The following is a 26118-nucleotide window of genomic DNA, read 5'->3' on the forward strand; positions in this document are numbered from 1 at the left end:
CTCTCTCTCTCTCTCTCCCTCTCTCTCTCTGTCTCCCTCTCTCTCTCTGTCTCTCTCTCTCTCCCTCTCTGTCTCTGTCTCTCTCTCATCCTCTCTCCCTCTCTCTTGCTTGCCCTCTGATCAAACACCCCCCAACCCCCCGTCCTGTCTGGGTGTTCTCAGTATATGCGGTCTTTTAACTGGGGCAGAACCCAGGGACAGGCGGCCAGGGCTTCGCTCTGAGACGGGACGAATCTAAATCATTCATGTCTTCTTCAGAGCTCGAAATGAACCCACTTCCTCTCAACACGAGCGTCACTGAAGGCCTGTCAGTTGAGTGTGTCAAAGGTGAATATGTGTTTGTTACTGTGTTTGTTCAAAGTTCTTGATGGAGACTTGTTGTCTTGGCAATCTATCTCTGATTGGCAGATAACAGAGTGATAACCTTTGACCTTGGGGAATAAGCAGGTAGTTTTGAAAAGGGGGAGGGGGGGTGCTTGTGATAGCCATAGCTGGTCTGATCTGGCATCAGCTCTGTAGAGTGTTAAGTTTCTATTTCTGGGTTCGGTACTGGTATTCTTTCCAACACTGTGGCCAACTTTGTTTTTATAGAGAACAGATGGCAGAAAGGCAAGAACAAGAAGAAGAATTTGAAAAACAAGATAAATTTGTCAGTCAGGAACATTACCTCTGTTTCTCTCTTTAACAAGAAATCTGAACCCAAACAACAATATCTATCTATCTATCTATTGACCTATCTACCTACCTGTTTTTTCCACCAGACTGTGCTGATAAGTGGCCATTCACAGGGTCACTCTGCAGTGCTTTTTTCATATGCCTGAATGAGACCTGATTTCAGGCTCCACTCACCTGCCAGACAGGCTGTGCTGTCCATCCACTTCAGCAGCTGCCCGGTGCTGAGCTCTCCCAGCTGGTTGGAGTGACATGGTAAGATCAGCTGGCACATCTGCACCTCCCCTGCGCTGTGCATGCCGCTCTGGTTCCCCTGTGCACAGACAGTCAGAGGCAGGCTGGCCTGATGGGCAGGTTCTGGTGTGGCCTGACGGGCAGGTTCTGGTGTGGTCTGACGGGCAGGGTCCGGTGTGGTCTGATGGGCAGGGTCCGGTGTGGCCTGACGGGCAGGGTCCGGTGTGGTCTGATGGGCAGGGTCCGGTGTGGCCTGACGGGCAGGGTCCGGTGTGGTCTGACGGGCAGGTTCTGGTGTGGTCTGATGGGCAGGGTCCGGTGTGGCCTGACGGGGAGGGTCCGGTGTGGTCTGACGAGCAGGTTCTGGTGTGGTCTGACTGAAGGCCTTACTCAGGACAGTGACTGGGCCTGTTTCCCCGGTGCTTCACGTGCCAGCTGACATCCAGGCGGCCAGAACGGGACGATCAGTTGCAGGGCAGGATGTGGGTGTCAGGACCAGGAGCTCAGTGTTGCTGGAGAAAATGGCAAGTGAACATATGCCAGTACTGCGTGAGTAGGCTGTCATACACTGAGTCACACCCCTGTCACGCCTCCTCTTACACACACACACACACACACAGAGAAACACACACACACAGAGAAACACACACACACAACACACACACACAGACAAACACACACGCAGACATGCAGACACACACGCACAACACACACACACACAGACATACATACACACACACACACACACACACACACACACACACACACACACACACACACACACACACACACACACAGACAAACACACATGCAGAGAAACACACACACACAACACACACACACACATACACACACACACACACGCACACACACACATTTTCTGGCCACACTCTTGTTTACTACTGCCAGACCTTGACTCTTCGCCCGGGTTGCGTAGAAAAGCTTGGCAGTAAAACACTGTGCCTGTAACCACACATACATTCTGACAGGTCATTTTACTCTAGAGATAAAGTTCACTGATAGTCTGCAAAACGGTCTCATCCAAACCAGATCGTAAGGTGCTGATCAAGAGGAGAGTAAGTCAGACACCTTATTTATGTGATACAGACTTTCAGAGGTCTCAGGGCACACACTGACAAAGATAACACAGCTTGACAAAGCTTTAGAACAATAAACATTCTCTACAAGAGACAGTGACATGAGGTACTGTTTGTTTTCGGTGTGACAAGCAGTGTTTTCGGTGTGACAGTGATGTTGAGACCTGAGCAAGCGTTCAGTGGATGACAGACGTTCAGAAGAACTGCTGTTTCTATCACAGATTCAAAAGGATAACTTCTTCATAGGATTAGTTATGTAATTATGTTGTTACTGTTATTGTTAATATGACTGTTATTAAATGTAACTTTTTTTTTTAACTTTAACTTTTATTTCCTGTCATGTCGAGGGCTTTGCCAACAGAGCGCGTGGTGTTGTTGATATGGTTGATGTTTGCTGTCTGCTTTTTTTAAGCCTCTTTGTTTTGATTTACAGTATTTTCAAGCATTTGTGTTTTGTTGGGTTTTTTTTAAGTGTCTGTGTTTTGTTGTATCGTTTTTTTAAGTGTCTGTGTTTTGTTGTTTCGTTTTTTTAAGTGTCTGTGTTTTGATGTAGTTTTTTTTTACTGTCTGTGTTTTGATTGGTGAATGGTTTGATATATAGTTTTTTTACTGTCTGTGTTTTGACTGGTGAATGGTTTGATATATAGTTTTTATTTCTGTGTTTTGATTGGTGAAGGATTTGACATATAGTTTTTTTTTACTGTCTGTGTTTTGATTGGTGAATGGTTTGAGATATAGTTTTTTTTTACTGTGTTTTGATTGGTGGATGGTTTGTTCAGTGATCAGAAGATGGACTGATGACTGACTCTAATGTTCTTTGGTAAATGAGACTTTGGTCTGAGTCAGACATTTTTAAGATAAATCAAAATCAACCAGAAAAATGTATGTATAGTAACTAAACACACACACACACAGACACACACACACACACAGACACAGACACACACACACACACACATACACACGATTAGATGATAAGAATGATGAGTGCAGAGGTGAACAGGGTTCGAGAAGCTTTATCATAGTACAGTATATCCCAAACTTCTCTGTGTATGTACAAAAGCCAACACAAGGTAGAAAATGAACACTTCACAAAATGAAATGAACCATCAAACAATTCAGAAACGAAAAAAAGAGCCAAGGTTTACACTTTTACATGGACCCCCCTCATCAGTGGACCAAATTTAGGGAAAAAAATACACGTTTTTACAAATAACACTAAAAAACGTCTGACGATCTGTACAGAATAACTCTTAAATAATTCACAGAAACACAGATGAGTCACATCCCCAAGCTAGAAAAACACATATGCATGGTGCGTATAAATCTGGACAATAATAATAATAGTCATAATAATAGTAATAATAGTAATAATAATAATAATAATAATAATGAAAAAATCACAGTTTTTCCGGGTGAGCCAATGACCGCTGTATAAATAAGGAGACAGAGATGCAGTGAAATCATCTGTTAAGTCAGGGGAAGAACCCTCTATAGTTTACACATCACTGTAACCCTGACCCTGACCCTGACCCTGACCCTGACCCTGCACACGCACACTCAGACGATGAAAAAAAGGACCGGCAGGATGTGTTCAGATATGCAGTGAGGACCACCTGTAATGTTTCCGGAAATAAGAGAGACACATTTGTCGTGAGAGGGAAGGACCGCTCCTGTACCCAGCGATGGGAAAACAAAAATCGCTCGTTCAACTCGTCTGAGGGGCGCTCTTCCGTCCGGGCTCCATCCTGCCGGGGGCACTGTTGAACTTAACGGATTTTCCCGTTTTGTGATGAGTGTTCTTCGTCGGCAGCGTGAGGAGTGAGGCTGAGGCAGAGCAGGATGACTCCACCGAATGCACTTCACACACGTTCTCACACACGTTCTCACACACGTTCTCACGCACGTTCTCACGCACGTTCTCACACATGTTCTCACACACATTCTCACACACGTTCTCACGCACGTTCTCACACACACGTTCTCACACACGTTCTCACACACGTTCTCACACACATTCTCACACACGTTCTCACGCACGTTCTCACACACGTTCTCACACACGTTCTCACACACGTTCTCACGCACGTTCTCACACACGTTCTCACACACGTTCTCTCACACGTTCTCACACACGTTCTCACACACGTTCTCACACACGTTCTCTCACACGTTCTCACACACGTTCTCACACACGTTCTCACACACGTTCTCACACACACAACGGAAGCCCAGCACTGCTCCTCTGGCATGTGCTCAGTCTGTCAGTGGAGAGGTGGAGGGTGCTGTGTTTGGGCTGAGGGGTTTGGGGGTTTTGGTGTTAGGGTTAGGGTTATGAGGGGTTTGGGGGTTTTGGTGTTAGGGTTAGGGTTATGAGGGGTTTGGGGGTTTTGGTGTTAGGGTAAGGGTTATGAGGGGTTTGGGGGTTTTGGTGTTAGGGTTAGGGTTATGAGGGGTTTGGGGGTTTTGGTGTTAGGGTTAGGGTTATGAGGGGTTTGGGGGTTTTGGTGTTAGGGTTAGGGTTATGAGGGGTTTGGGGGTTTTGGTGTTAGGGTTAGGGTTATGAGGGGTTTGGGGGTTTTGGTGTTAGGGTTAGGGTTATGAGGGGTTTGGGGGTTTTGGTGTTAGGGTTATGAGGGGTTTGGGGGTTTTGGTGTTAGGGTTAGGGTTATGAGGGGTTTGGGGGTTTTGGTGTTAGGGTAAGGGTTATGAGGGGTTTGGGGGTTTTGGTGTTAGGGTTAGGGTTATGAGGGGTTTGGGGGTTTTGGTGTTAGGGTTATGAGGGGTTTGGGGGTTTTGGTGTTAGGGTTAGGGTTATGAGGGGTTTGGGGGTTTTGGTGTTAGGGTTATGAGGGGTTTGGGGGGTTTTGGTGTTAGGGTTAGGGTTATGAGTGATTTGAACAGAGAGAGAGGGTGTTGGATCCACTGTGACCTGGGTCTCTGCTCAAAATCCTTAAATTACAGAGAAATAGTCACTGAAGAACAATCAGACACTTTGTTCCTTTAATTAAGACAAATTCTCACTCTCTCTTTCTTTCGCTCTCTCTTTCTCTCTGTCTGGCCCTTTTTTGACAGTCTTTACCTCTCTGTCTTTTCCTGGCTAAACACCCTTTTCTCCGCCCTTATGCCAGCTCACACACACACACACACACACACACACACACACACACACACACAGAATCACACACAGTGTGTTATGTCTTCCATCCGACAGAGCCATGGACGTGGGAAAAGACGGGGGGCGTTCGCTCAGCCTTCACTGGTTTGAAAAAGACACACGCAGTCCTTCTTCCCCAGACATTCAGGGATCAAGTCATAATGTTTCCATTTGTATACACATGCACATGTAAATTTGATTGTACACTCACATATATACACAGAGATATAAATATAGACATATCGTTGACTTGTGTTTGTTTTTTTTCTCATCTGTGTGACTTGTAGCAGTCTCTCAGTCTGACACAGCTGAAGAGGTGAAAAGATGATAAAAAAAAAACCAGGGGAGAGAAAAGGACAAGCTTGGACCCATGTTCTTCACAGAGCAGAAGAGGTTCTGGCTACAGCGCACGGATTCACGGTCTCACGGTCTCACGCTTGGCTCCACACGTGGGCTCCGCTGAACACACCCGCTCACACACTCATACTCATGTTTGGAGAATACTGCAGAGAGGAGAGACAGAGAAAGGCTGTGAGCCCACCTTCTCCATGACCAAAAGACAAGACACTCACATATGAAACACATGTACAGACATTCACATATGAAACACATGTGGACATTCACATATGAAACACATGTACAGACATTCACATATGAAACACATGTAGACATTCACATATGAAACACACATACAGACATTCACATATGAAACACACGTACAGACATTCACATATGAAACACACGTACAGACACTCACATATGAAACACATGTAGACACTCACATATGAATCACACGTACAGACACTCACATATGAAACACACGTACAGACATTCACATATGAAACACATGTAGACATTCACATATGAAACACATGTACAGACACTCACATATGAAACACATGTACGGACACTCACATATGAAACACATGTACAGACACTCACATATGAAACACACGTACAGACATTCACATATGAAACACATGTAGACATTCACATATGAAACACATGTACAGACACTCACATATGAAACACATGTACAGACACTCACATATGAAACACATGTAGACACTCACATATGAAACACATGTACAGACACTCACATATGAAACACACGTACAGACACTCACATATGAAACACATGTACAGACATTCACATATGAAATACATGTACAGACACTCACATATGAAACACATGTAGACATTCACATATGAAACACATGTACAGACATTCACATATGAAACACATGTACAGACACTCACATATGAAACACATAAGGTTTCTGCTTGCCCTATTCTTTAGCCAAAGATAACAGAGTCAAATAGAGTTGAGAGATTTAAATAGTAAAACATGTATGTGTGTGTGTGCGTGCGTGCGTGTGTGTGTATGTGTGCGTGTATGTGTGCGTGTGTGTGTACGTGTGCGTGTGTATGTGTGCGTGTGTGTGTGTGCGCGTATGTGTGTGTACGTGTGCGTGTATATGTGTGCGTGTGTGTGTGCGTGTGTGTGTATGGGTGCGTGCATGTGTGTGTGTGTGTGCGTGTGCGTGTGCGTGTGCGTGTGCGTGAGAGTGAGGCACAGATGATATGACACATACACTCTCATTCTGAAAGGGGTTGAGAAAACTGCCGGCCATCTCTGCGTCGTCCCTGGGGGTCCCTGGCTGGTTACTCATGCTCAGACTCCCTGGAGAATTCTGTGGATGAGAAGACAATGTTTCAACCACTGAACCAACACCACCAACACCAACCACCTTAACACCACAAACACCACCAACACCAGCCACATCAACACCACAAACACCCACCATACCAACAACACCATCAACACCAGCCACATCAACACCACAAACACCCACCATACCAACAACACCACCAACACCACCCACATCAACACCACAAACACCCACCATACCAACAACACCACCCACATCAACCCAACAACTCCAACCACATCAACACCATAAATACCAACAACACCACAAACATCAACCACATCAATCCAACACCACCAACCACATCAACACTACCAATCATGCCAGTCACGCCAACCATGCAAGCTGTGCCAACTCAACTACAACAATGCCCAACAGCATTCTTACCTTGGGCATGCTCTCCATGTCTGCTGATCCTGAGGAAGAGAGAGGGTTAGGGTTAGGGTTAGGGTTAGGGTTAGGGTTAGAGAGAGGAAAAGTCTAAACCCATTTTAAACCTGATGCCTTCAGCTTTCTCTAATCAACAACACAAATGAAGACCTGAGTGAACTGAATGAAGACATGGGACTCGTTTTAAAATGCAGACCGATGTGATAGTTCTGTCTGCCTAAAAGCATCTGCCAAATGAATAAAGGTAAGTGTATGTGTATGTGTATGTGTGTGTGCGTGTGCGTGTGTTTATGTGTGTATGTGTAAGTGTATGTGTAAGTGTATGTGTATGTGTAAGTGTATGTGTAAGTGTATGTGTAAGTGTATGTGTATGTGTATGTGTATGTGTGTGTGCGTGTGCGTGTGTTTATGTGTGTATGTGTAAGTGTATGTGTATGTGTATGTGTATGTGTATGTGTGTGTGCGTGTGCGTGTGTTTATGTGTGTATGTGTAAGTGTATGTGTAAGTGTATGTGTATGTGTATGTGTATGTGTATGTGTATGTGTGTGTGCGTGTGCGTGTGTTTATGTGTGTATGTGTAAGTGTATGTGTATGTGTATGTATATGTGTATGTGTATGTGTATGTGTAAGTGTATGTGTATGTGTATGTGTATGTGTGTGTGCGTGTGCGTGTGTTTATGTGTGTATGTGTAAGTGTATGTGTAAGTGTATGTGTATGTGTATGTGTATGTGTATGTGTGTGTGCGTGTGCGTGTGCGTGTGTTTATGTGTGTATGTGTAAGTGTATGTGTATGTGTATGTGTATGTGTATGTGTATGTGTATGTGTAAGTGTAAGTGTAAGTGTATGTGTATGTGTAAGTGAATGTGTATGTGTATGTGTATGTATATGTGTATGTGTATGTGTATGTGTAAGTGTATGTGTATGTGTAAGTGTATGTGTATGTGTAAGTGTATGTGTATGTGTAAGTGTATGTGTATGTGTATGTGTAAGTGTATGTGTATGTGTAAGTGTATGTGTATGTGTAAGTGTATGTGTATGTGTAAGTGTATGTGTATGTGTATGTGTAAGTGTATGTGTATGTGTAAGTGTATGTGTATGTGTATGTGTATGTGTAAGTGTATGTGTAAGTGTATGTGTATGTGTATGTGTATGTGTAAGTGTATGTGTATGTGTAAGTGTATGTGTAAGTGTATGTGTATGTGTATGTGTAAGTGTATGTGTATGTGTAAGTGTATGTGTAAGTGTATGTGTATGTGTAAGTGTATGTGTAAGTGTATGTGTATGTGTATGTGTATGTGTATGTGTAAGTGTATGTGTATGTGTATGTGTATGTGTAAGTGTATGTGTAAGTGTAAGTGTATGTGTAAGTGTATGTGTAAGTGTATGTGTATGTGTATGTGTAAGTGTATGTGTAAGTGTATGTGTAAGTGTATGTGTATGTGTATGTGTATGTGTAAGTGTATGTGTATGTGTATGTGTAAGTGTATGTGTAAGTGTATGTGTAAGTGTAAGTGTATGACTTTGTTGACAGACTTTACAGAGGGAGCATGGGTAGAGGGGCAGAGAGCTTGTGTTTTCGGCTGGTCCTGTTACCTAGTGATCCGTTCATATGATGAGCTTCCATATTACCCATACTGCCCATCGGACCTTCTCCTCCGGGACCCATAGGGAACTGAGAATAAACACACACACACACACACACTCTCTGTAAGCCCTAATTAACAGATCATATTGTGTTTATATGCACAGTGGCTATGCAGTGGTATTAACACTCACAGACTGTCGGTTTCCTCCAGGAGGGACAGAGCTGATCATGGTATACATGTTCTCTCCCGAGTTTGTTGAGTCTGGAGGACAGAAAAAATATACAGAGGTTTTAAATATTTTCAGAACTCTCTCCTATATGTGTAAACCGAGGCGCGCTGAACCCCAGTGGTCCTACCTGCTGGACTGGGCATGATGGGAGTTCCCGGAGGCCCCCCAGGTGGACCCTGAGAGGAGAAGAACAGACAGTGAAACCCTGTGTCTGTGTTGTCTGGTTTTCTCTGAGACCCTTGCTGTGGTCAGCGTCATGCATTGTGCACTGCCCTGTGCTTACTTATTCGGAGTGATTTGTGGCTCTGCGGCCGTCATTGGACATACTACTGACAAATGAAGCCCAGAGTGTAAGCGTAGGTTGTCCTCTCCAGACGGAAACATAAAACCTGATATTGGTCAAGTACTGAGATGTTGACCACAGTCATCATGCCTGTAGTCTGAGAAACTCAGTCAGACTGAATGAAAACAACTGTGTTACCTGTGTTAAAACTGTGTTACCTGTGTTAAAACCTGTGTTACCTACCACGTAGCTCCCTGGAGAGGCAGAGGAGTAAGGAATCTTAACACCAGAGACAAGACGGAGAGAGAGAGAGAGAGAGAGAGAGAGAGAGAGAGAGAGAGAGAGAGAGCGAGAGAGAGAGCGAGAGAGCGAGAGAGCGAGAGAGAGAGAGAGAGAGAGAGAGAGAGAGCGAGAGAGAGAGCGAGAGAGCGAGAGAGCGAGAGAGAGAGAGAGACATACAGAGAGAGAAAACAGAATGTCAACAAAATGTAGGCAGATTTGGAAATACATTTGCTGAAAAACCCTTGTGTTTATAACCAATGGGAAATGAGATTCTCACTTACAGAGTTGGCATTGGGGGGATTTGGCCAAGGTCTGCCTCCAGGACCCCTGCAAAATAAATAAATAAATAAATAAATAAATAAGTGTGTGTGTGTGTGTGCGCATCAAAATGATGATGATGATGATAAGTATTCTGCTGGTGACTGAGTGCTCTAATTATAATAATAACAATAATAATAATAATAATCATAATCATAATAATAATAATAATAGCGATGATGATGAGTGATTGAGTGCTCTAATTATAATATTAACAATAACAATAACAATAACAATAATAATAATAATAATAATAATAGCGATGATGATGAGTGATTGAGTGCTCACATGTTCATCCCAGGCATCCCTGGACCACCCAGGGCATTGAGTGGGGGCCTCATCCCTCCCCCATAACCCTGGGACAGAAACCAAGAGAGAACACACACCTTAGAATACACAACACTCACAGAGGCCTCAAATCACACTCCTCTGTGGTCTCAGTGCCTGGCCGTGCCTGACTGACAGGGCCTAAAGCCAATGAGCCATTCTCCATACCTGTGGTCCAAGAGGCACCACCCCTCTGGGAGGAGTCATCCTCTGCATGGCACCTCCCATATTTGGATGGCCTGTTATGAGATGCTCTGGTTAGAAAGAGTCGGAGGAAGCTTTGACCTATGACCTCCGATGGTAATAATTCAAAGAGAAGAGCCCAAACTCACCTTGCTGTCGAGATGGATCCATACCACTGGGCAACAGTGGCTGGTTCCCGGGGACTCCTCCCAGAGCCTAGACCAACCAAACACTTTTCAGAAACTTCAAACTCAAACACAGCAGGGCTAGAAAAAGCCTGTGCCACTCTTATATGTCCAGTGTGTTTGGTCGAAAGATTCATCTATGAGGAGCTTGGTGAGGTGTGCTTTGGAGCAGTACCTGATTGGGTATTCTGAGTGGGGAGCAGTACCTGATTGGGTATTCTGAGTGGGGAGCAGTACCTGATTGGGTATTCTGAGTGGGGAGCAGTACCTGATTGGGTATTCTGATCTATGAGGAGCTTGGTGAGGTGTGTTTTGGAGCAGTACCTGATTGGGTATTCTGAGTGGGGGTCGCGGTCCACCGGGGTAACGTGGAGACATAAATGGCTAAGGAGAGAGAGGACAAAAGTAATAGAAAATTAACATGCAGATAAATTCACGGGAAAACCGTTACAGACGGAGTTCTTCTGCGCCTCTGGTGGTGTAACACATCTGTCTGCCAACAGTGAGCTAATCATTCATTAGATCTATTTGCCTGCCTCTGTCCCATCTACAGATCAGCCTGTGTGCTACATGTACACATGTGTCAACTGGTTTACTGCTTGACTATATATATGCACGTGTCATTTGGTTTACTGTTAGCAAGTGTGATTATACATACACGTGTCATTTAATGTACTGTTAACATGCGTGATCATATATGCAAGTGTCATTTGGTTTACTGTTAACATGGATGACTATATATAAACGTGTCATTTGGTTTACTGTTAACATGGATGACTATATATAAACGTGTCATTTGGTTTACTGTTAACATGGATGACTATATATAAACGTGTCATTTGGTTTACTGTTAACATGGATGACTATATATAAACGTTTCATTTGGTGTACTGTTAGCATGCATGATTATACATACACATGTCATCTGGATCCTGATTAGGCTTCTTTCATTTTAATCTGAGATGTGTTTCTGTGCATTTCTGTGTGTGTGTGTGTGTGTTTCTGTGTATATCTGTGTATTTCTGTGTGTGTGTGTGTGTGTGTGTGTGTGTGTGTGTGTGTAAGTGTGTGTGTGTGTATGTGTGTAAGTGTGTGTGCCTGTATGTCCTATTAATAGGGGTCCTTCTATTAAGTTTTCAGTATAGACCTCAGAGCCCAGGCCTCTTGTTACAGACGTCCTGTAATTACAACATCACACACACTGACAGGACTTTATGTCTGTCCCTTGGGATTTGAGGTATATGACAGTGTTGGGAGGTCAGGTGTGGCAGGTGAGAAACCAGAGACCACAGACAGACAGGTGTGCAGTGGAATGAGAGACTGCAGGTGAGAGTGGTTCTGAATGGCGGGTGAGGAGAACGGTTCTGTTCATACACACAGGCTCAGACCCAGGCCAGCCGTTCTGTGATTAGTTGTGAACTGGGGTGAAAGGGCTGCATTTGTCTGCCTCAGTAATTGATGAATGAGGTCAGCAGACATCGCAGAGGTGAACACCAAGATCTCTGTGCACTCAGCACCTGCAGTTTGGACACGGATTCAGTCAGCTCATTCTCCCTGCTCATCTTCAACAGAGGAAACAACATGGCCGAGGCCAAGTCCTGAGAGCCAGACACACCAGCCATGGAATCTGGAGGCAGCATAGAGCATTATTCATGCACTGAACTGTCTAAAAATAACCCCAGGTCTACAGCTGCTCATGGCACTGTGTGTCTGTACACATAGAAGCGCGAGGACTGCTGAATTTGTATTGATTCAACAAATTTACCAGAAAAAGATAATATGATTCAACACCAGACCACTGTTCACTAGAAAAGTTGATCTAACCCGAGAGTGAAACTCTCAATTCTACTTGCTTAAATCTATTCTACTTGGCTCTATGCCCATTCTGCATAGTAGTGACACCTGGGTCTTCCTCATGATGAACGTGGTGTGTGTGTGAGTTCCAGAGAGCACACTGAGAGCACTGAACACACTGAGAAAGTACTTAATACACTTTAGGTACTTAACACACTGAGAGTGTACTGAACACATTGAGAAGGTACTGAGCTCACTGAGCGCGTACTGAGATCAGGCAGCACTGCCCCACTCCCTTGCCAAAACACACTCATCATGTTACATCCAATCAGCTTTGGGAAACATTCAGAGCTGACCACTCCCCACTGTGGCCAAACACTGCTTGTAAAATTGAACGTGTAAAACGCTGAACTGCACGCTTCATTGTGCTGTGTTTGAGGTTGTGGAATCACCAGAGAATGTTCTGGATCTTTGCTCCGACGCCTGGACTGTGAGGTGAACATATGACGTGTAATGGTTCAAATAAAAATACCGACAGTCTACGGCAGTCCAAAGTCCTCCTCTACCGACCGAATGAAATCCGTGAAATCTAGTGTGACAAACGGGATTAAAGAGGATTAAATTAAGAGTGAAAGCAGATGATTGTCAGAGAATGATCAAATCTGGGGCAAATCAATAAGACCAAAAGGCCCTCTGGTCTACTGTGTTACCAGAGCACAGAGCCAAACCATCAATAAGACCAAAAGGCCCTCTGATCTACTGTGTTACCATAGCACAGAGCCAAACCATCAATGGGCCAAAAAAGTCAATCATATCATTTAGCCTTCCAGCACATTCTGGAAAATTCCATTACTGACCTTTCAACGACAAAGAGAGCTCAGAAGAAACACATCCAAACGTCAGTCACACGTGTTTTTAGAAGTGTTCCCGTCAAACCGGCAAACAGAGCCACCAGCGTGTCATATTCTAATAACTCAACGTGGTGTAAACAAACATAATGGCTTCATTAGGTGATCGTGAAAATAACACAGAGAAAACAAAAAAGATGGCTGTTTGGACTGTCATAAACCAACAGCAAACTGTAAGGGTGAGTGGCTCACTGACTGCTCATTTGTGTCAGACCTGCAGAGGGCGCTCTTGCACAGAGAAAAGCAGGAGACAATGGCTCTGCCATTCAAATGCAGACCTTGCATGACAAAGACAACTGCCTTCCCAAACTAACCCCATACGGAAAAGAGTTTCTGATTATATCCATGGACCCTGTCTTACTCTTTGTAGTTAAAGCTTGGATACTGACTGGCAACCACATTAGACATGGACACACTAAGGCTGCTGGAGTTTTCTCCTGTAGAATCCATTCACCAGTCTGTTTACTCCCTGAGCATAAAGCGCACACCACAGTCTCCTGAATCTACAGCCACAACACAGTCTCCTGAATCTACAGCCACAACACAGTCTCCTGAATCTACAGACACGACACAGTCTCCTGAATCTACAGCCACAACACAGTCTACTGAATCTACAGACACAACACAGTCTCCTGAATCTACAGACACGACACAGTCTCCTGAATCTACAGACACAACACAGTCTACTGAATCTACAGACACAACACAGTCTCCTGAATCTACAGACACCACACAGTCTACTGAATCTACAGCCACAACACAGTCTCCTGAATATACAGACACAACACAGTCTCCTGAATATACAGACACAACACAGTCTACTGAATCTACAGACACGACACAGTCTACTGAATCTACAGACACGACACAGTCTCCTGAATCTACAGACACAACACAGTCTCCTGAATCTACAGACACAACACAGTCTACTGAATCTACAGACACAACACAGTCTACTGAATCTACAGACACGACAGTCTACTGAATCTACAGACACGACAGTCTACTGAATCTACAGACACGACACAGTCTCCTGAATCTACAGACACGACACAGTCTACTGAATCTACAGACACAACACAGTCTACTGAATCTACAGACACCACACAGTCTACTGAATCTACAGACACAACACAGTCTCCTGAATCTACAGACACAACACAGTCTACTGAATCTACAGACACAACACAGTCTCCTGAATCTACAGACACAACACAGTCTACTGAATCTACAGACACAACACAGTCTACTGAATCTACAGACACGACAGTCTACTGAATCTACAGACACGACAGTCTACTGAATCTACAGACACAACACAGTCTCCTGAATCTACAGACACGACACAGTCTACTGAATCTACAGACACGACACAGTCTCCTGAATCTACAGACACGACACAGTCTCCTGAATCTACAGACACCACGTGGTTCAGGCCACTTTCCCTTTTCTGAGCAGAAAAGACTCTTTACTTTCTCTGATAAGCACAGTAATGGAATCAGGGACGAGTTATGAGTCTCATGTTACAGTCAGGGAAATGGACACGGTGGCCGACATCACAAGGGCTACAACAGAGACTGAGGACAGTGGTCTGAAATAGCATAATTTTAAATAACTAATAAACAAACTTTGGTATGAGTAACTCATATAATGTTGAGTATACTAACATAATAGGTCACATTACGGCACAGCCATCAAGTTCTTCAGAATACATCTCAGCCTATCACAGTCAGCCCTTCACATACATCTCAGCCTATCACAGTCAGCCCTTCACATACATCTCAGCCTATCACAGTCAGCCCTTCACATACATCTCAGCCTATCACAGTCAGCCCTTCACATACATCTCAGCCTATCACAGTTAACCCCTCACACACATCTCAGCCTATCACAGTCAGCCCTTCACATACATCTCAGCCTATTACAGTCAGCCCTTCGCATACATCTCAGCCTATCACAGTCAACCCTTCACATACATCTCAGCCTATCACAGTTAACCCCTCACACACATCTCAGCCTATCATAGTCAGCCCTTCACATACATTTCAGCCTATGACAGTCAGCCCTTCGCATACATCTCAGCCTATCACAGTCAACCCTTCACATACATCTCAGCCTATCACAGTTAACCCCTCACACACATCTCAGCCTATCACAGTCAGCCCTTCAAATACATCTCAGCCTATCACAGTTAAACCCTCACATACATCTCAGCCTATCAAAGATAACCCTTCACATACATTTCAGCCTATCACAGTCAGCCCTTCACATACATCTCAGCCTATCACAATCAACCCTTCACATACATCTCAGCCTATCACAGTTAACCCTTCACATACATCTCGGCCTATCACAGTCAGCCCTTCACATACATCTCAGCCTATCACAGTTAGCCCTTCACATACATCTCAGCCTATCACAGTTAACGCTTAACATACATCTTGGCCTATCAAAGTTAACCCCTCACATTCTACAGTTCAACACAAGTCTCTGTCAAAATGAATGGAGCTTTTGACACAAACAACAATGATTAGTAACCCTAAATATAGACTGAGTACTAACCCTATATTTAAAATGAATATCAAAATCACACTCTACTACTAACCCCGCACTCAGAATGAATACTAACCCCACACTCAGAATAAATACTAACCCTACACTCAGAATGAGAGTTAACACCTAATAAAAAATGCACACTTGTTCTGAATTTAGAGTTAGTATTAACCTTGCATTTGGAACAAGTACAAATCCTACATTTAGAATAAATACAATAATGTAAAGTATGTGTGTTTTACGGAGGAGAGTAACAATGTAAAGTATGTGTGTTTTACGGGGAGAGTAATAATGTAAAGTATGTGTGTTTTACGGAGGAGAGTAATAATGTAAAGTATGTGTGTTTTACGGGGAGAGTAATAATGTAAAGTATGTGTGTTTTACGGAGGAGAGTAACAGTGAAAAGTATGTGTGTTTTACGGGGGGCTGCAGTAATAATGTAAAGTATGTGTGTTTTACGGAGGAGAGTAATAATGTAAAGTATGTGTTAGGGTTAGGGTTAGGGTGTGTTTTACGGGGGGCTGCAGTAATGTAATGTAAAGTATGTGTTAGGGTTAGGGTTAGGGTTAGGGTGTGTTTTACGGGGGGCTGCAGTAATGTAATGTAATGTATGTGTGTTTTACGGGGGGCTGCAGTAATGTAATGTAAAGTATGTGTGTTTTTTAATGTAAAGTGTATTGGAAGCCAAGGGCCAGCTGGGACTGAGGTATTTCTCTCTGAGCTCCGGGTACAACAGGCCCTCCCAGGGGACTGCCAAGAACTGGAGCAATATGACACACCTCAGTGCTCTCTGGATGGAGGGGAGAGACACAGGACGGAGCAAAAGGGAGTGAAAGGGAGAGAGAGAACTCCTTAAATAATACATCTGCAGTTATTCTACCATCACAGCTACCCCACACTGCTTTATCCCCTACACAGGTCTATCCTCAACACAGGTTTCTCCTCAACACAGGTCTATCCTCAACACAGGTTTCTCCTCAACACAGGTTTATCCCCAACACAGGTTTCTCCTCAACACAGGTTTATCCCCAACACAGGTTTCTCCTCAACACAGGTCTCTCCTCAACACAGGTCTCTCCTCAACACAGATTTATCCCCTACACAGGTTTCTCCTCAACACAGGTTTCTCCTCAACACAGGTCTCTCCTCAACACAGGTTTATCCCCAACACAGGTTTATCCCCAACACAGGTTTCTCCTCAACACAGGTCTATCCTCAACACAGGTTTCTCCTCAACACAGGTCTATCCTCAACACAGGTTTATCCCCAACACAGGTTTCTCCTCAACACAGGTCTATCCTCAACACAGGTTTCTCCTCAACACAGGTCTCTCCTCAACACAGGTTTCTCCTCAACACAGGTCTATCCTCAACACAGATTTATCCCCAACACAGGTTTCTCCTCAACACAGGTTTATCCCCAACACAGGTTTCTCCTCAACACAGATCTATCCTCAACACAGGTCTGTCCTCAACACAGGTCTCTCCTCAACACAGGTTTCTCCTCAACACAGGTTTCTTCCCAACACAGGTTTCTCCTCAACACAGATCTATCCTCAACACAGGTTTCTCCTCAACACAGGTTTCTCCTCAACACAGATCTATCCTCAACACAGGTCTCTCCTCAACACAGGTCTCTCCTCAACACAGGTCTCTCCTCAACACAGGTTTCTCCCCAACACAAATTCCCCTTTACTGCAGCCATGCATATCAAAGAAACTAGAACAAACCTCCTGTTTTTACAGCACAACCACATCAAAGAGACAAAACCCGCCATGGGATTCACATGCACCCAGACACCATGTCGGCCTAAACCATCAGGGTTAGTCAATAACTCACTCAAGCTCAGCGTTCAAGAATACGGGAGGCACTTAACGCGGCGAAGAAAGTTATATTGTGTTTATCAGTCCAAAAAATTATGTCCAAAAAACCTGGCAAATGGACTAAGATATTACATTTGATTTATCATATTGACACAAGGGTCTTAGAGACATACAGATTAATAATGTATTTAAGCTACTAAAACTTGTCTCTTTGATACCTGTCGAGTTTAGAATACTGAAAATATTAACCACAGTTTCGATGTTGCTTGACAAAGTTTCAAATGTCTGCAGGGAACAGGTGACACATGGAAGTGAGAACAAATTCAAAAGCAGTGGGCTAAACACAAAATATACACACTCTTGTTCACACATGAAACAGAAGCAATTCCATTCTAAAACACTTCATTCCATTCTAAAACACTTCATTCCATTCTAAAACACTTCAAACAAAACTACCACACGCCTCAGTTTGCTTCAACTCTTCTTTTGTCTTCACTTCCCTGCCCCAACACCAGGGTCTCCATTCTGAGGTCTACAGGGTTCCAGTCCCATGCCTCCGCTCCCAGAATGAGGCCTATATACTCCTGTCCCTCCTGCCCAGACCTCCTGCAGACCCCTGCTCTGAGCCAGCGGCCCACCTGTGATGCTGACTCAACCTGACTGTGAACGAAGAACAACCTGTCCTTTATAGTCATGCCAAAATCTCAGTTTTAACTATGGCAAAGCTAATGGCTCTCAGCCACTATTCAGCTGGTCTTAAAGACAAACTTACTGATATGAACACTGCTCGGTTATCAAATTAATGCATATCTGATACCACCTAAAGCTCCTAGAACCTTGCATATGAACTCTTTTATGCTATAAACAAATCACTGTACACACTTTATACTGTAAATAATTGTATAGAACATTGAATCTGTTTATCAGGGACTCATTCTACATTGTGAATGTCTATTTTATGTACTGGCCAGAGGAGGATAGGCTTCTCCTGCTGAGTCTTGGTTCCTCCCAAGGTTTCTTCCTCCCATTCGCTCCATTAGGGAGTTCTGCCACTGTTGCCTTGGGCTCACTCACTAGGGGGTCTAGGCACTGATCTCTGTAAAGCTGCTTTGAGACAACTTTGATTGTAAGAAGCACTATACAAATAAACTTGAACACATGTTCCTGAGTGAAACAATGGATCCCAGTAAAAACAGTGGGATCTGCACAAGTGGAATGGTCTCGTGGTCCCTGATCTGTGGACCTGCTCAATAATTTGACTAATCCACACCATTAACGGCTCACTGGGCAGACACCAGACACCAGCCTCCTGATCTCACACACAGGGAAACGGATGCTTTTCATATTACACAGAGAAATGTGAAGAGCTTGGGCGTAGAGGCCTCTGGCAGCACAGATATACAGACATGATACTATATCCATTTGTGTACCGTTACTTCCTTACTGCATCACTGGTCTAACAATACAGAATCACTGATCTAACAATACAGAATCACTGACCTAACAATACAGCATCACTGACCTAACAATACTGCATCACTGATCTAACAATACAGAATCACTGATCTAGCAATACAGAATCACTGATCTAACAATACAGAATCACTGATCTAACAATACTGTATCACTGATCTAACAATACAGCATCACTGACCTAACAATACTGTATCACTGATCTAACAATACAGAATCACTGATCTAACAATACAGAATCACTGACCTAACAATACAGCATCACTGACCTAACAATACAGAATCACTGATCTAGCAATACAGAATCACTGATCTAACAATACAGCATCACTGGTCTAACAATACAGCATCACTGGTCTAACAATACAGAATCACTGATCTAACAATACAGAATCACTGATCTAACAATACAGAATCACTGATCTAACAATACAGAATCACTGGTCTAACAATACTGTATCACTGATCTAACAATACAGAATCACTGATCTAACAATACTGAATCACTCATCTAACAATACAGAATAACTGATCTAACAATACAGAATCACTGATCTAACAATACTGAATCACTCATCTAACAATACAGAATCACTGACCTAACAATACAGAATCACTGACCTAACAATACTGCATCACTGATCTAACAATACAGAATCACTGATCTAACAATACAGAATCACTGATCTAACAATACAGAATCACTGATCTAACAATACAGAATCACTGATCTAACAATACAGAATCACTGGTCTAACAATACTGTATCACTGATCTAACAATACAGAATCACTGATCTAACAATACTGAATCACTCATCTAACAATACAGAATCACTGATCTAACAATACAGCATCACTGATCTAATGATACTGCATCACTGATCTAACAATACTGTATCACTGATCTAACAATACAGAATCACTGATCTAACAATACAGAATCACTGACCTAACAATACAGCATCACTGACCTAACAATACAGAATCACTGATCTAACAATACAGCATCACTGATCTAACAATACAGAATCACTGATCTAACAATACAGAATCACTGATCTAACAATACAGAATCACTGACCTAACAATACAGCATCACTGACCTAACAATACAGAATCACTGATCTAACAATACAGAATCACTGATCTAACAATACAGCATCACTGGTCTAATGATACTGCATCACTGATCTAACAATACTGTATCACTGATCTAACAATACAGAATCACTGATCTAACAATACAGAATCACTGATCTAACAATACTGTATCACTGATCTAACAATACAGAATCACTGATCTAACAATACAGAATCACTGATCTAACAATACAGAATCACTGATCTAACAATACAGCATCACTGATCTAACAATACTGTATCACTGATCTAACAATACAGAATCACTGATCTAACAATACTGTATCACAGATCTAACAATACAGAATCACTGATCTAACAATACTGAATCACTGATCTAACAATACAGAATCACTGATCTAACAATACTGTATCACTGATCTAACAATACAGAATCACTGATCTAAAAATACTGATTTTACTCTGTCTAATGTCAGACATAAAGTTGTCTCAGACAGTATAGGTTGTCCTTTGACTGACAGGGTTCTGTTCAGATGACCCTGTCGTAAGTTGATTTCATCCTGAATTGGAAATCTCTTTATTTTATATGAAACACGCACAAAGCCAGACACTCAAACACAGCCACACTCAAACAGGCTGGCATCTCAAACACACCCAAAGAAATCTGCACCCAAAGACCTCCACACCCAAACACAGCAACGCCCAAACACACCCACACTAAAACCACCCACACCCATACTCAAACACATCCACACCCAAAAAACCCACATCCAAACACAGCCACACTGAGACACACCCACATCCAAACACAGCCACAGTAAGACACACCCACATCCAAACACAGCCACAGTGAGACACACCCACATCCAAACACAGCCACACTGAGACACACCCACATCCAAACACAGCCACAGTAAGACACACCCACATCCAAACACAGCCACACTGAGACACACCCACATCCAAACACAGCCACAGTGAGACACACCCACATCCAAACACAGCCACGCTGAGACACACCCACATCCAAACACAGCCACGCTGAGACACACCCACATCCAAACACAGCCACGCTGAGACACACCCACATCCAAACAAAGCCACAGTGAGACACACCCACATCCAAACACAGCCACACTGAGACACACCCACATCCAAACACAGCCACACTGAGACACACCCACATCCAAACACAGCCACAGTGAGACACACCCACATCCAAACACAGCCACACTGAGACACACCCACATCCAAACACAGCCACAGTGAGACACACCCACATCCAAACACAGCCACGCTGAGACACACCCACATCCAAACACAGCCACAGTGAGACACACCCACATCCAAACACAGCCACAGTGAGACACACCCACATCCAAACACAGCCACACTGAGACACACCCACATCCAAACACAGCCACACTGAGACACACCCACATCCTAATACAGCCACACTGAGACACACCCACATCCAAACACAGCCACACTGAGACAAACCCACATCCAAACACAGCCACACTGAGACACACCCACATCCAAACACAGCCACACTGAGACACACCCACATCCAAACACAGCCACACTGAGACACACCCACATCCTAATACAGCCACACTGAGACACACCCACATCCTAATACAGCCACACTGAGACACACCCACATCCTAATACAGCCACACTGAGACACACCCACATCCTAATACAGCCACACTGAGACACACCCACATCCAAACACAGCCACAGTGAGACACACCCACATCCAAACACAGCCACAGTGAGACACACCCACATCCAAACACAGCCACACTGAGACACACCCACATCCAAACACAGCCACACTGAGACACACCCACATCCAAACACAGCCACACTGAGACACACCCACATCCAAACACAGCCACACTGAGACACACCCACATCCAAACACAGCCACACTGAGACACACCCACATCCAAACACAGCCACACTGAGACACACCCACATCCAAACACAGCCACACTGAGACACACCCACATCCAAACACAGCCACACTGAGACACACCCACAGCTGCACAACACTTCGTCATCTTTGTTCGATGCTACAACCAAACGCTGTTACTCATAATAATATGATGAGGTGTATGGGTTGGCCATTGTACGTCCAAATGGTCATAATTCGGGAGTTGAGGGCAACGTGTACTATGAAAACCCCATGTCTGCAGACCGAACACTTTTCTACGTATGTGCGTGTGTATGTGTGTGTGTGTGTGTGTGTGTGTGTGTGTGTGGTGTGTGTGCGTGTGTGTGTGTGCGTGTGTGCGTGCGTGTGCGTGTGTGGTGCGTGTGTGTGTGTGTGTGTGTGTGTGTACCTGGAAGAAGCCAGGAGGGACAGGTCCCACAGGCATTCCCTCTCCTGGGGGCATGTTTCCAAGGACTGGGCTCGGAGCTGCGGCTGCACTCTGCAGAATGAAATACAGACACACACACACACACACACACACACACATACACACACAAACAACCAAATATCTCCTGTCAGTATGAGTCTGCAAAGCAACGGATTCACACACACACGCACACACACCACACGCACACACACACGCACGTGCACACACATGCGCACGCACGCACATACACACGCAGACACACACACACACACACACACACACACACACACAGAAACAAACAAATATCTCCTGTCAGCACAACTCCAGAGAGTCTCATACAAACACACACACACTGTTCGACAGAGGACTACTGAACCTCACCCCTGAATAATTCATTTCTCATATTCCTGTTATTAAGAAATACTGAAACAGAGGAGTGGCACAGCGGCTGAGGAGGAAGATCCAGGAGACAGGAAAGAAGAGTTTCAAAGAGCCCACAGCCCCTCCAGCCCCCCTGCACCGCAGCCCCACCCTCTCCTCTCTGCTACCGTACACGCCCACCTGAGTAAACCACAACAGCCAACTGGCTCGAAACCCCATGATCCAGGGAACATTACATTGATTGGCTACGAGAACCGCCCATCACTGGAGCCAGCAGCCTGTAACCAAGCGTGTTTCGTGAGATCCAGTGAAATGACTGACAGCTGTCAATGCATGTCCTATGATCACAGAGCATCAGTGATCAGACATATGTTGAGTAGGAACATAAAGTGTGAACCTGTCAGGTGGATCTGACTGCTACACAGCTCACATCTGACACAGTCTGACAACAGGCTCTCAGTGCCAACAACGCGTCAGCGCATCCCAAACGGGTTTAAATTCAAACACAGCTCTCTGTTTACAGAGTTAATCCCTACAGTCAAACAAAGCAGAACTGAGCAGGTTTATCATACAGGTGCATCAGCCAGAGCTCAGATGTTGATTTTAACCAGCCTGGAGTTGGGCACTGGGGCAGGGTCTGCCAGTCATCCATGGCATCATGGCAGTGTGACAAAACAGACAAAACACACCAAAACCCATCACACATATACCTCACACGTGTGTTAGGAACACCTTACCTCAACACAATCCCCGCACCCACCTAGGGCTGCCGCAAATAGTCAACGTAATCGATTGCGTCGACGTTGAAAATGCGTCGACATCAAAATTTGACGTCAACGCATCGTTTGTTTTCATTTTTATGAATGTACCTTTTTGATTTCCAAAACGCTTCAGTTCATTATAACAAATGTTTTTCTTCAATATCACTGCGTGATTGCTGCGTGTGTAACGTCAGTCGTTTTCGGCTCCAGTCAACGCTAGAGTTTTAAAAAATCATGGCTGTAGCAGAGTCTGACTCGGTTGCAAAAGAGGTTCACTGTGAAAGTTTCCAAAGACCCAAGGCTTCAAATGTACTGGAGTACTTCAAATTATCACAAAAGAAAAATGTGGTAGTTTCGATGGCGTACCACAGCTGCACTAGCCCTGTACATGAGCACCAGAAGAGAAAACACACAGGCACTATTCTGAATGATGGACCCCCAGAAAAGGCAAAACCGCTGCAAGTGTTGTATATTCATGTTTATTAAATTACCATTAGTAGGAAGAGATGTGTAATATCTTTTGTCCTTGTAGCTGATCAGTACACTCATTATTAAAGCCATAACGTCATTGGCCTGCTACCATAGAATTTCCATTGAATAAGTATTTGAGAAAATGTTTAGGCTAGAATCTGGGCTTATTCTACATTGACTGACGGTACCAGCGTGTGCGTTCGTGCGCTCTGGGCTTGCTGCGACATGCACCTTATCTAATTATTTTATTTCTGCCAAATATTTTAAGCACATTTGTGTAGGGAATGCCATGAACACAATAGATAACGCTGATTAATTGTGATCAATTTGAGGTTGTTGTTGTCAAAATAAAATGAACTTAAATGAAATGGTCAATTTGATTTTCTAGAGGAAAAATGAATCGCTTAGATGAGTCGACTAATCGGTAAAATAGTCGATAGATTAATCGATAGAAAAATAGTTGATAGATTAATCGATAGAAAAATAGTCGTTAGTGGAATCCCTACACCCAACACCATCTCCCCACACCCAACCATTTCCATTTTTTTTCCCGCAAACTTTCCCTGTCCTTCTGTTTCTGTCGTCAAAGAAACATGGTGAATGGATGGTAAAGGGAAACAGAGAGTCTCTAACAGGCTGATGGAAGAGCGGAGTCCTTCACATTTTTCAAGTCGGGGAATCATTTTCTGTCCTGGGTGGTAAGTAACAGGTCTGCTGAGCCAGCAGTCTATCAGAACTCCCGACCAAGACAAACAAACATCTCTCCACTCCTGATTGGCCAGACAGCTAGAGTCAGCATTAAAAACCAGCACTGTCCACCGCACATCCAGAACGGGGGAGCTATGATTAGGATGACGTTTATTCGGTCTGTGCCAAATAACTCAGTGGAGTAATGAGGGAACAAGCCTGCTGGTTTGGAGTTCACTAATTAAAGCCATGTGCCACGAATCACAAAGACAACCTCAATTCAGCATCTGTGACCAACCAACCAACAAATATTTTTGACTTTCTGATTAGCTTGACTTTTAAAGTTGTTCTGTTCTATAAGACTTTGACAAAAATGTAGCATAAATAAAGAGCTATTTTTTCAAAGGTGGTCAGACTGTCTGTTCGATGATGTGTAGATACTGATTAAGAGAGTGTTAGTTTGTCTCTATAAATAGTGAGGAGTTTCTATATATCTACGTCTCTATATATAGTGAAGACTAATCTCTCTCTCATTTGGAGCGTGTGTGTTCATCTCGGCTGCCTAATAATACATCAGTGAATCAAGACTGAGTCCAACTAAGAAAGGAGATGTTGTGCATTGCCTAGCTTTAGGTTTCTTACATAGTAGCCCTATGGTAAACCTACTACGGCAAACCTACTCTAATAAACCTACTATAATAAACCTACTACAGCAAACCTACTACAGCAAACCTACTACAGCAAACCTACTATAATAAACCTACTCTAATAAACCTTCTCTAATAAACCTTCTCTAATAAACCTACTATAATATACCTACTATAATATACCTACTATAATATACCTAATATAATAAACCTACTATAATATATCTACTATAATATACCTAATATAATAAACCTACTATAATATACCTAATATAATAAACCTACTATAATATACCTACTATAATATACCTAATATAATAAACCTACTCTAATAAACCTACTCTAATAAACCTACTCTAATAAACCTACTCTAATAAACCTTCTCTAATAAACCTACTATAATAAACCTACTATAATAAACCTACTCTAATAAACCTACTCTAATAAACCTACTATAATAAACCTACTACGGCAAACCTTCTCTAATAAAC

The 26118-nt window shown here is 43.5% G+C and overlaps 2 protein-coding genes across 2 annotated transcripts in view; both read right to left on the bottom strand.

Moving 5' to 3' along the window:
• The window catches only part of acot12 (acyl-CoA thioesterase 12), a gene marked incomplete at its 5' end in the record, with an annotated part of 9572 nt that extends 8242 nt beyond the window's left edge, over positions 1–1330 (bottom strand). Inside the window, one exon of the mRNA XM_030768132.1 lies at positions 850–1330. Coding sequence (XP_030623992.1) covers positions 850–1330 — 481 coding nt within the window. The remainder of the gene's footprint in view (positions 1–849) is intronic.
• Positions 1331–5520: 4190 nt separating this feature from the next.
• ssbp2b (single stranded DNA binding protein 2b) overlaps positions 5521–26118 on the bottom strand; it is a 53932-nt gene continuing 33334 nt past the window's right edge. The window contains exons 5-17 of the mRNA XM_030767362.1: positions 22663–22752; positions 10983–11042; positions 10623–10689; positions 10459–10529; positions 10252–10319; positions 9927–9972; positions 9607–9642; positions 9208–9256; positions 9042–9112; positions 8859–8937; positions 7260–7288; positions 6756–6854; positions 5521–5663 (exon numbers count right to left, since the gene is read on the bottom strand). Coding sequence (XP_030623222.1) covers positions 5634–5663; positions 6756–6854; positions 7260–7288; positions 8859–8937; positions 9042–9112; positions 9208–9256; positions 9607–9642; positions 9927–9972; positions 10252–10319; positions 10459–10529; positions 10623–10689; positions 10983–11042; positions 22663–22752 — 795 coding nt within the window. The 3' untranslated portion in view covers positions 5521–5633. The remainder of the gene's footprint in view (positions 5664–6755; positions 6855–7259; positions 7289–8858; positions 8938–9041; positions 9113–9207; positions 9257–9606; positions 9643–9926; positions 9973–10251; positions 10320–10458; positions 10530–10622; positions 10690–10982; positions 11043–22662; positions 22753–26118) is intronic.

This window comes from Chanos chanos, chromosome 3 (genome assembly GCF_902362185.1).
Source record: "Chanos chanos chromosome 3, fChaCha1.1, whole genome shotgun sequence".
NCBI lineage: Eukaryota > Metazoa > Chordata > Actinopteri > Gonorynchiformes > Chanidae > Chanos > Chanos chanos.